This window comes from Ailuropoda melanoleuca, chromosome 11, assembly GCF_002007445.2.
Source record: "Ailuropoda melanoleuca isolate Jingjing chromosome 11, ASM200744v2, whole genome shotgun sequence".
Classification (NCBI taxonomy): domain Eukaryota; kingdom Metazoa; phylum Chordata; class Mammalia; order Carnivora; family Ursidae; genus Ailuropoda; species Ailuropoda melanoleuca.
Genome location: NC_048228.1, coordinates 8,393,633 through 8,404,972, shown reverse-complemented (window position 1 = coordinate 8,404,972; position 11,340 = coordinate 8,393,633). Strand labels below are relative to the sequence as shown.

At 60.2% G+C, this 11,340-nt stretch overlaps 1 protein-coding gene across 2 annotated transcripts in view; it reads right to left on the bottom strand.

Annotated features, from left to right (window-relative positions):
• Nucleotides 1-2,006: 2,006 nt before the first annotated feature.
• Nucleotides 2,007-11,340, bottom strand: part of DISP3 (dispatched RND transporter family member 3) — a 47,402-nt gene continuing 38,068 nt past the window's right edge. For both annotated transcript variants that reach the window (XM_034671572.1, XM_002922749.4), the window contains 8 exons: nucleotides 9,991-10,121; nucleotides 9,741-9,913; nucleotides 8,616-8,742; nucleotides 7,924-8,069; nucleotides 5,695-5,854; nucleotides 5,007-5,120; nucleotides 4,380-4,546; nucleotides 2,007-3,573 (listed from right to left, as the gene is read on the bottom strand). In XM_034671572.1, coding sequence (XP_034527463.1) covers nucleotides 3,211-3,573; nucleotides 4,380-4,546; nucleotides 5,007-5,120; nucleotides 5,695-5,854; nucleotides 7,924-8,069; nucleotides 8,616-8,742; nucleotides 9,741-9,913; nucleotides 9,991-10,121 — 1,381 coding nt within the window. In that variant the 3' untranslated portion in view covers nucleotides 2,007-3,210. The remainder of the gene's footprint in view (nucleotides 3,574-4,379; nucleotides 4,547-5,006; nucleotides 5,121-5,694; nucleotides 5,855-7,923; nucleotides 8,070-8,615; nucleotides 8,743-9,740; nucleotides 9,914-9,990; nucleotides 10,122-11,340) is intronic.

The window sequence follows — 11,340 nt, the reverse complement described above, 5'->3', positions numbered from 1 at the left end:
CCTTCCCCCAGCCTTGCCCCTGCCCCAGGGGGAGAGCATTACTGGCCAGGAGCTGGACAGACGCAGGGCCTGAGGGACCAGGACAGGTCAGTTTTGATGAGGAAATAAAGATGCAAAGTTGAGAATGCCACCTGCAGAGGGTAAGGGTGGCAGGGCAGCAGGGAGGGGCAGGAGAAGCAGCCTGGTACTGCCCGAAACTGCCTTCCCCTCTCCGGACCCCAGGAGCTCATCTGTAAGGTGGGAACCCAGCTCACCGGAGAGCTGTGAGGGACACCAGAGTTGTACATGGGCAGGCCCACCCTAGTCACCTGGGGGGAGGTGACAGTGATACAAAGGCCTGGCTGCCTGCTCAACACCTCCCAACACTCCGGAAAAGGCAGAGGTCAAGGGGAAGGAAGAGGAGCAGTTTCTTAAAAGGAAATGAGCTAAGTGAGGGTTTCTTTACAAATGGGCATTATTTGGATTGTATGCAAATGACATGCAAATGACTCGGCCTCCACATTAAAACTAGGTTATTGGAGAGGTTATTGGACTGGACGGGGCAGTCATTTCTCCGAGCGCCTTCCGGGGTGTCTTGTCACCTTGCCAGATGCCTCCCTCACCCCCTCCCATCTGAACTCTTCCCATGAGCTTGCCCAATCCTCCCACAGCGTCAATCACTGGCCCCCCAAAGAAGGGCTGCCGGAGCCCTGGGATCTCCGGCCTGAACCCCTGAGCAGCCCCTGCAGGGCTGTGTGGTCCCAACCACGACCTGCCCCCGAGCCTCAGGTTTCACAGAAGGCTGACGAGAAATCACTTAAGGGTGAAGTATTGCACACATTCAAGGGTTTCCATCCCAGATTTTCTAAGAACAGACCTCTTGATTTGACCACCAACCTTGAATGTCCCCATCTGTCAGGCTTTGTTACAATTCTCCCAGAGGTTGTATACCTTTAAAGGTTGAGTTCGCACCCTAGGGCAGACTGGCTGGAGGGTGGGGGTGTTACCAGCTGTGTGACCTAGCCAAGTCAATCTCTTAGAGTCTTGGCTTCCCCATCCATAAAATGGGTATCATAACACGCACTCTGTAAGGCTAATGAATGAGCCAATGCGTGTTGAGCCCTGCCTGTTCTGGGTTGAAACGTGTCCCCCCAGAGATACACTGAAGTCCTAACCCTAACCTAACCTATGAATGTGAGCTTACTTGGGAGACAGGGTTTTGCAGATGATCAACTGGAGCCATTAAGATAGACCCTGATCTGATACCATTGGTGTTCTTGTATCGGCAAGAGGACGTGAACATCACAGAGAGAAGACGGCCATGTGAAGGTGGAGGCAGAGATGGGAGTGACGTGTCCACAAGCCCAGGAACACTGAGGACTGCCTGCAGCCAGCAGGAACCAGGAGAAAGGCCTAGAACAGATTCTCCCTCGGAACCTCCAGAAGGAACCACCCTGCCAACACCTCGAGTTTGGACTTCCAGCCTCCAGAACTGAGAGAATAAACTTCTTGTTTAAGCACAGTCCCCCCCCCCCCAGTGGCATTTTCTTGCAGCCCCAGCAGACATACGAATCCTGAGAACATCTGGCACAGTAACTAGAACCATGACTTACTTGGGGTCTGGCTTCACCATAGATGGCGGGTCCAAAGGTCTGCTGTTCCCCATACAAATACTGAGTCCCCACTTGGTCCCAGGCAAGCACGAGGTGGGGACACGCCGTTGCACCTCTGCCTTGCAGACCTAGCCCCCCAGTCAATATTTACAGATGACCAGGTGAGCTAACCTGGAGGTCACCCAGGACATCTTTCCCACCAGTCCATGGCCAGCTTCCTAATGCCTGGGGGGGGCCAATGTCTGCCCCAAGGAAGTACAGGACCTGGCACACCACAGGTGCTCGAAAATGCCCTAACTGAGGTGCCTGGGTGGCTCTGTAGGTTAAGCGTCTGCCTTTGGCTCAGGTCATGATCCCGGAGTCCTGGGATCGAGCCCCAAGTCGGGCTCTCTGCTCAGTGGGGAGTCAGTGTCTCCCTCTGCCCCTTCTCCCACTCATTGCTCTCTCTCAAATAAATAAAATCTTAAAAAAAGTGCCCCAGCTGACGAAACAGATGAGCCCCTTAGAAGAAGGCGCATGTACTGAGCCCCACTCCCACAGTGCCACCTGAGGCCCCCACCCTCAACCCGGGCACGCAGAGCACTCTGGGACCTTGGTCCTTGGGAATCCGGCACCCTCCACACACCTCCATCTCCTTCCAGGCCCCTGCCCACCCGTCGTGCCTGGTTCAGGCCAAGCGGCCTGAGAGCACTTAGTTACTACAGTTCGAAGAACGCGGTGGAGCCAGTGATGCTTACAATGCTCGTGTTAACGGCGGTCTGCACTGTCATTGGCCAGGAACCAGCTGCTGTGAGCTGGCGGCAGGCTCAGCCAGCCCCCCACCCGGGGACTGCCTCCCCCAATTCCACTCCCCAGAGTTGAATGGGGCAGATGGGGGCTTGGATCAGTGAGGAATGCTGTGTTGGGCCCCACAGCCCCCTGGGGAGGAGGAGCCCCTTGAGGCTGGGGTCAGGGGTAGGACATGCAGAACCCCAGGCCAGTCTCTTGTGCTCTCCGGCCAGGACCAAAAGGCCTGGGAGGGACCACAGGACCACCCAGCATGGGCCGCCATAAAGCTGGGGGAAGGGGAGGAGGGGGGAGGGAATGCAAGGCCCCTGCCCTTGAACCCACTGTGCTCTTCCTGCAAATTCCCCAAGGGAGGCATGGGGCTCAGGAGGCAGCTGGACTCTGCCACTGACCCAGCTACATGTCAATCCATTGGCCTCCTGGTGCCTCGGTTTTCACATCTGTAGAATGGGGGCCCTGTAACCCCCCACCATGGGAAAGCTGTCGTCAGCACTGAGGCAGTACGAGAGGGACACCCTTGTGGTGAGCCGGCATGGAGGGGGGCTGGGCTCTTCCACTGTCAGGGGGTGCCTGACGCAGCTGCTGGCAGCCCAGCAGAATGGGGTGATGGCCGGCTTCCCACCCAGCTCTGGCTGGGCGCTGTCGAAGGCAGTGCGGGCCACCCAGGTGGGCATCAGCTCCCACACTAAGTGATGGGGCGCTTTTCCTGCCCGGGCCTGGGAACAGAACTGGTTACAGTCAAGCCGGGAAACGAGGTGCCGCTGGGGTCAAAACAAGCCTAGTCCCACACCCGCTGGACAAAATGTGCCCCAGTCAGGACCCAGGGCCAGGGCTATAGGGAGGCCCCAGTGGGCAGGGGAATCTTATAGCCACTCCGGAGGAGCACGAGGCAGGCGGCCAGCCCCAGGGCCCCCGCCAGCAGCACGGCGCCCAGGGCTTTGAGGAAGGAAGTCCTGGTCCGGGTGAAGGAGCCGGGAGCCATGACGCCGAGCAGCGCTGTGCTGACCGTGAGCGTGTAGAGAACGGACACGCCTGTGTTGAGAGCGACAATCTTGCCGAACTTGGCGAACGGGGCAATAATGCAGAAGAAGAGGGGCACTGTGGCGATGACTGTGGTGAGGGCGCTGGACACGATGGCCACTCCCACGTGCCGCACGGCCTCCAGGGTCCGCCACTGGCGCTGCGAGTGGGCATCCTGGGTGCGAGGTGAGGGCAAAGGCTGAGGCCGGGGAACCCGACACACCAGTGGGGTCCCTCCCTGCTTGGGGACAGCCCGCTCCCAGATGCCCCCCATTCTGCTTCCATAAATGGGGCTGGTGACAGCACCTCGTCCCCGGGCTTGGTGGGAAGATGGACGGATTCCCTGACGAGGGTGCACAGGCAGGCGCCCCGCGGTTGCTAGGACAACCAGGCTGCTGCTGCTGCTTGCGTAGTAGGTCCTCAGAAATGGCTCTGATTGAAACAGATTCCTTTCTTGTGACCAAAAGCAGCTAAAAACATAACTGATTTAATTTCTGTATTTATGAACGTTTCCACACCACCACAACTCTGAAGTAGGAGAAAACAAAACACTTTACGAGACCCAGGGCTGGTGCTGGCACGGAGTCTACGAGCATGTTCTTGCGAAGCCACAGAGGTGTTGAGGGGTGGTGGGTGGCCTCAGAGTTACGACTAGAATGGGCCGCCCCGCTCCCCAGGCTGGAGAAGGAGACTCGGACTCAGGGAAGCAGGGAGGGCCCTTGGACGTCACCTTGTCCGACCCTTAATGCTCATTAGAGAAACAGGCTGGGGGACAGGCCCGCCCAAGGCCCACGACACCGCTCTGGTGGAGCTGCCTTCGAACCCATGTCCCCTGGGTGTGGAGACTGGCCGTGAAAACCTCAGCCCCTAGAACACAGTCTGGTTGGGAGTTGGGCACCAGGGGTGTCCAGCTGGCCTTGGCGGCCCCTCAGCTGCACTGGAGACAGCGGATGCATGGGGTAGGGCTGGCAGGGCGCTCACCTCAGCCTGGTGGGGGGGCAGATTCTCTCCGGCCAGCAGGTAGCCTTCAACCAGATGGACACAGTAATCCACGGAGGAGCCGACGAGGATGGACAGGGAGATGGCTTCCACGGCCCCCATCTCCCAGCCACTCCAGTACATGATGGTCACCACGAGGCAGACGATGCCTGCAAGGGCAGGGGACGGCGGGAAGGCAGATTGGACCCAGCCTCACCCACACAGTCCTGGGCGGGGGGAGAACTCAGAGGGCCCTGGGGAATGGGGCGAAGCCTAGAGTGGAGCCCCCACCTCTGGCGACAGGAGGGACCAGGAGGACCAGGGCCAGAGAGAAGTGGGGGTTCTGGGGGGAGGGACAGGTGCAGCAACATGTCACTGGGCCAGGAGCTACCACCTGGCGACATCCAGGTCCCTCCTGAGAACACACAGGCTGGCGGGGCACTGTCCTGTGAATGACCATCACAGAGGGTCTTTCTGCCTGGGGTGGAGGTGGCTGGGAAACCTTCACCAAGGACATGTGACAGTTAAGGACGGGGAGGAATCTGCTGACCTGAGGCCATCAGCGGGACCCCTGCCCGCTCCTGGCCCCACAGCCCGATGCCTATCGCCCCACCCCCCAGGCCCACGTACCCAAGATGCTCAGAAGCACAGGGAGCAGGAGGAGCACGTGGGTGGTGAACACGGCCACCGCGGCCACGCAGATAAGCAGGGACAGGGCCAGGCCGTACAGGGCGCTCTGCACCCCTGGAAGGCAAGAGAAGAGGGTATGCAGCTGGGCTTCATGGGGGGCGTGCCTATAACTACCCCCCCCTCGCCCCTCCATGGTTCAGGTTACTGGGGTCCCACAGATGGGCACTGTCACAGCTAGCCGTGTCACTCCGGGTAAGCCACAGAACCACCCTGAGCCGTCTCAGCAACACAGGGCAGTGAGAGTACCCACCCCACACGCATCCTCTGGCGTTTAAAGAACACAGGCCCTTGGCAAGGGCGTGGCCCCGGGAAGGCCCATCATGACAGGGAGAGAACTGCCATAACGGCAATCGCTGTTACTGTTTAGGTGGCCAAATTAAGGAGCAAAGAATGTAGTCAGGTGACCCTGAGCAGGAGACCCACACTCGGCTTGTGACTGGGGCTCCTGGCCACTGGGCCATTCCGGTTGCCCCAGGGCTCTTGGCCAGAATGGAGAAGATGACAAGTTGCAGCTCGGACAGGCCATGCCATGCCCTCCCTGCCCAGGTCACTTCCCCATCCCCCGTGCTACCACCTGCCCCTCCAGGCCTGGGGAGTTAGGGGGGTGAGGAGCTGGGCTGCTGCTTACCTATGATCTCCATGAAGATCTGTTTCCAGTGCTCACACGTCTGGAATCCTCGGCGCAGGGCCGAGCCCTCGGGGAACGTCTGCAGCTGCTGCTGCAGGAAACTCTCCCAGCGCAGGTAGTCCGAATACGTCTGGAAGGAGGACTTGCCCTTGTACGTGGTCTGTGGGGCACATGAGAAGGTGAGATGGGCGGCAGGCAGTGCCCACTCACCCTTCCCAGGTGATGGCTGGTCCACTCTGTGGCAGGTGCAGCCGGCCCTTGGCCACCTGGACACAAAGAGTGCCCCAGTCCAGGATTACTTCCCACTGGCCTCTGGGTACGAGGGCAGCAGGTTCTGATGCCACCAAAGTCCCCATCCCTTTCCAACAGGACCAGCGGCAGTCCCCAGGGCCCCCATGCTCTCGTGCACCAGCCTGTGCACGTGCTGTTCCCTCTGCCCCCACAGCCAGCTCCCATCGTCCTTCGAGGCTCTCACAGGTTCTGTCTCCTCCAGGAAACCTTCCTGGAAGCCCCAAGAAGGGCCACTGCTGGTCTCTGCCAGGCCTTAGCGTGTCCCCATCAGAACTGTTGTCACTGCCCAGCCTCCCACCCACCTCCAGCCCCCGGCTCTGTGGAGCCATTCAGCGGGGAGACAGGCCCTCACCCCGCTCTGGGACCTTCACACGTACACTCCCATGCCCACTTCTGCTCTCCCTGAGACACACATGTGTGTCTGCGCCTTGGTGTTGTCAGCTTGGAAGGGACACCCTGTGGTGTGGATGAGCCCGAGAGGGGATTCTGTCCTCTCTCAAACTGTCTCAGGCTTCCGCCTTTGAAAGGAAGGGGATTCGGACAGAGGGCAGAGCATGGGTGAGTGGGAGACCATTATGCCGAACGGGATGGGCCAGACACCAAAAGACCGGTGTTGTGGATTCCAGTTACCTCGGAGGCCCACAGTGGCCACGTCCACAGAGACACGAAGTAGAACCGTGGGTGCCAGGGCTAGGGGAGGGGCGGGAGGGAGGTCGTGTTTCATGGGACAGAGTTCCGGAGGCGGATGGTGGTGCCGGTTGCATAGCAATGTAAATGTACTTAGTGTTACTGAACTGAACTTCAAAAACGGTTAAGATGGTCGATTTTACGATGTGTGTTTTACCACAATTAAGAAAAAAAAAAACCTGGGCGCCTGGGTGGCACAGCAGTTAAGCGTCTGTTTCGGCTCAGGGCGTGATCCCGGCGTTGTGGGATCGAGCCCCACATCAGGCTCTTCTGCTATGAGCCTGCTTCTTCCTCTCCCACTCCCCCTGCTTGCGTTCCCTCTCTCGCTGGCTGTCTCTATCTCTGTTGAATAAATAAATAAAATCTTAAAAAAAAAAAAGAAAAAAAAAACCTGCTTGGGGCTTTGAAGTGGTGTCTACACTAGCCTGGGGCTCCCTTGGAGGAGGACCAGGAGGGGCTCTGGGGCCTCCTGACTCGGTGTGGCTGCTTATGCGGCAAGTGGCAGATGGAGGGAAGGGAAGCAGGGCCAGGGGCCAGAGAACAAGGACGGGTTTTCATTCCCCGCGTCTCTACGTGATGGCCCTGCTGCTTCCCGGGGCCTGCCAGACGGAGGGCAGGGATCTATAACCCCGTGCTTCAGAGGACGCACCGGAGGCCGGCGGGGAGACAGGACTGGCTCAAGGAGACACAGCGGACCAGGGTCACAGCTGGGACTGGACCCTGGGTCTCAGCACATAGGCAACAATGGTAGGCTTAGCAAGCCTCTGGAGCCAAGTGTCACGGCCACGGGGCCCCGCAGAGGCCCAGGTCAGTCGCGCTTGTGTACATGGGCCTCCCTCCTTGGGCGGAGTCCAGGGAGTGTCAGGATGAGAGGAAGTAATGAGGTGTGTGGATGGCTGGCCCCTGGCTTCCAAGCTGTCCCGGGGGAGGCCCAGCACCCGGGTCTGTGGCCCAGAACCCGGCCCCCCCAGGGTGGCAGAGGGGAGCGTCCTGGACTTTCGCCAGCCTCCAGCCCCACTGGCTCCCTAGCCCAGAGGCGACAAACCAACACAGACCCTGGGCTGGTGTGAACAGCCTATGTGGTAGAAAGGGCAGCGCCCTGCAGTCCGGTGCCTGCTTTAACACTTGATGTCAACACTCATAACCATGGGGACCCGGGGGGAGTAATTTCACCTCTAAGAGCCGCCCCTCTGATCTGGGCCAGGCACCGTGAGGCAAGCACTGTGCCTGGAGAGGCCGCTGGGAGCTCACCGACTCAAAGGCCATGGAGATCCACTGCACCCGGCCCTCCTTGACGCCCACCGCCCCGTGCGACAGCTGCCCGGGGAGCAGGTTGGGCTCGGGCAGCTCTCTGCAGTCGGGATGTAGCATCTGCAGGAAGGAGGACGTGCTGTAGCCTGCGGGGAGAAGGGGAGAGAAGGGGTCGGGCTGGGGACCCCGGGAGAGCACCCCTTCCCACCCCCCACTGCACCCGGGCATGTGTAGTCACCTACTGGGTGAGCGTGTGGGAGGCGCACAGCCCTCCCCCAACCTCCCAGCCTTAAAACGTGTCTGTCACCAGTGGTAACCTACAGCAGTCATTTGCCATCGGGGTGGAAAAGGACACCTTGTGCCCCCTTCAGCAGAGCCCTGGCATGACCTCACCCGGGTTATCTGTGTCCGTCCCGGCCCTGGCTCCCGAGTCGGGAAAAGCCATGCCAGCAGGTGTGCCCACACCCACTGCACACATCCCTACACACGTGCTCCTCTGCACCAAAGCGTGTCCGTGCACAAGACGGCTCTAAAGACTCACACTCCCCTCGCCCCAGGCGGATGCAAACTCAAGCACACACGCGTGTCTGCAGGACTCATGCCAGGCACGGGTGTCCTCGTGGCTGTCCACCCTGCGAGCAGCACGGCCTCCCCAGCGTGTCCTCCCTCTGACAAATGGCTCTCCCTCGCACCTGAGGGCAGGCACTGGGCCCCGCCCGGCTTCACCAGCGCCGAGTTCCCCGCGATGGCCTTGCAGAGGCGACACAGGTGCCCAATTTCTTTGAAGAGATCAAAGCTGCTGTCATAGATGACACTGCCCTTTCCCAAGGAGACACAAGTGGGCGTAGGCTGCTCAGTGAGTTGGGAACTCGGTCCTGAGCCCCGCCCCAGGGAGAGAGCGTCCACAGCTCCCTGCCACCATCACAGACATCAGGCCGGAGCCTCTGCATGGTCGCTTGAGGTCCCTGCCCGAGTCCGCTCTGTCCTGCTCCCACCAGCACCTTCTGCTCCCAGCACTGCGCACCCTGCACAGGGCCCCTAGGCTCACTCCTGCTTGACTCACTGCTCTTACCTGGGCTTCCTGCTATGTCTCCTCCCTCTGCACAGCCAAATTCCCCGTCCTCCCTCACCTGCTTTGTCTCCTCCCTGTCTCCCCACCCTCCTCCGAACACCTGGGGGACTCTCAGTTGGGACTATGCACACAGATCGCGGACTGTCCTGGCTCCCGAATTACTTCAGGTCTGAAATCCTGTATACGCAGCCGGACTGACTTCTCAAGGCAGGGGCTCTGACCCTACCACATCCACGGTCCTTCCCACCACCTGCTCAGCACCCATTCCGTGCCAGACAGATCTAGCCACGGCTCCATCAGTTTCTCTCCCTTCCAACACCCGAGAGCCCAGTGCAGGGCACAAGGATCCACAGGGGGAGGAGCCCACATAGAGGGGAGGGCCCCGCAGTCAGGCATGCAGCTGGGGCTGTGGGTGTAGGGAGGGGCCTCCAGCAGAAAGAGGAGGGCGGTGGGGTGGGGGGGAGTTACACACTTGTATCTCCCTCAGCTCCATTCCAGCCCCTCATGGTGAAGGGCAACTAGCTCAGGCCCACAATGTACCCAGATTCCTGGGCGCGTCTAAGAGCTCAACCCTGATCGGCCCTCAAGAGAAACAGTGCCCTTGAGGGCCCACGATGGTTCTGTCTGGGCCTCGTGAGCAGTCAGAGGAGCAAGAAGGGCTTGTGGGGAGCTGAGCCAGTGGTACTTGTTTGCAAGCCTGGTGCAGTCCGGCCCTTTGGCATCTGCCCAAAGTGGGTCCACGTACCGGGTCTCCGATGACATGGTTGTCCACCTGCTGTGTACGGTTGATGCCAATAATTCCAAAGACCACGAAGACCATGGCCCCTGTATCCACCAGCGGCCGCACGGCTGGCTTCCCGCAGCCCGTGTTCACGCAGGGGTTGAAGCCGAAGGTGGCCGAGAGGCGGGCCTTGGGCACTGCAGAGGGAGTCACATCTGTATGGGAAGGCGGGGCCCAGCCTCCCGAGGCCCCAGTGTAGCCTCCCCGCATGTACCTTTCTCACTGGGCACATAGAAGAAGCCTTTGGTCGGGCCGTCAGGGCTGGAGCTGAGCAGGCAGCCAGGAGGCGCCGCGCACACACGCCCGTGGAAAGGGGGCTTGTGGGACTGAGCAAAGTACACTTTCCTGTGGAGGCAAAGGAGCCCCGTTGAGGCTGGGAAGGCCAGGAGGAGCCTGGGAGGTGAGGCAAGCACAGCCACGTGTGGCTGTGTGCGAGGGCTGGAAGAATGCAGGGACGGACTTGGGGGGCCTCAAGCACAAGGATTTAGTCTCAGGTTGGGGGCTGGGGTTTGGAGGTCACTTCTGATCTCGCCACTGCCAGGACGTATCACGTGGCCTGCTCCACAGCCTCCAGCTCTGTGGCTCTGTGTGTGTGTGTCTCCCCACCTGCGGCATGAGGGGTGGAGACCAGGAGTTTCCAAACTGTCCTCCAGGAGGTGCAAGNCTGATCTCGCCACTGCCAGGACGTATCACGTGGCCTGCTCCACAGCCTCCAGCTCTGTGGCTCTGTGTGTGTCTCCCCACCTGCGGCATGAGGGGTGGAGACCAGGAGTTTCCAAACTGTCCTCCAGGAGGTGTACAAGTNAGTTCATAGAGGGGCCCCAGGCCAGCCTCGCAGTTCCCTGCTCAGGAGCACCCCCCCTTAACCTGAACAGTTACTGAGCCTCAAGATTCTGCATGAAGCAAGGGTGGCATGGTTAGCTTGTTCACCACTGCACCTGACATAGCTCAAGGTTCTTTCTAGAATGTTCTAACCTCGTCCAGGCAGCCTGATCCTGGTTGCCGTGGTGTACGTGCAGAGTGAGCCCAGCCCTGGGCTCAGGGGAGGATGGGCAGAGGGACCCCCACCCCCTGAGCCAAGGTACCCTGGGCTGGAAGGGCCCAGTGAGCCCGTCTTGGTCACCTGACCCCACCTCCACGCCACTGCCCTCTGCCTCAAGTGGCGTCCAACCTCTATGGGTGCCCGGCGCCCGCAGGCCAGGCTCTGTCAGAGGCCAGAGCCCTGCAAGTCACCAGCGCAGGGCCCTCACTGTCACTCTCTAGGCCCAGCACCGTTGCCCCTTCCAGAGCAGAGCACGTGCCATCATTTGTACCGTCGCTGTGGCTGATTTGGTAGCTGCTGTCTCCCGCTAGCCAGCCTAAGGGCAGGAGCCGCGTCTGTCTTGTTTACCACAGTATCCCCAGCATTAGCGGGGTGCTGGCACATAGTTGGTGCCGCATGTTTGATCAATGAACAATGAAATACAGACTTAATGGACACATGAATGTGGGGCTCTGGTCAGAACACAGGTGCCCCCAGCTGCTTGGAGCCCCCCGCCCCTCAGGGAACAGAGGGCTGTCACCC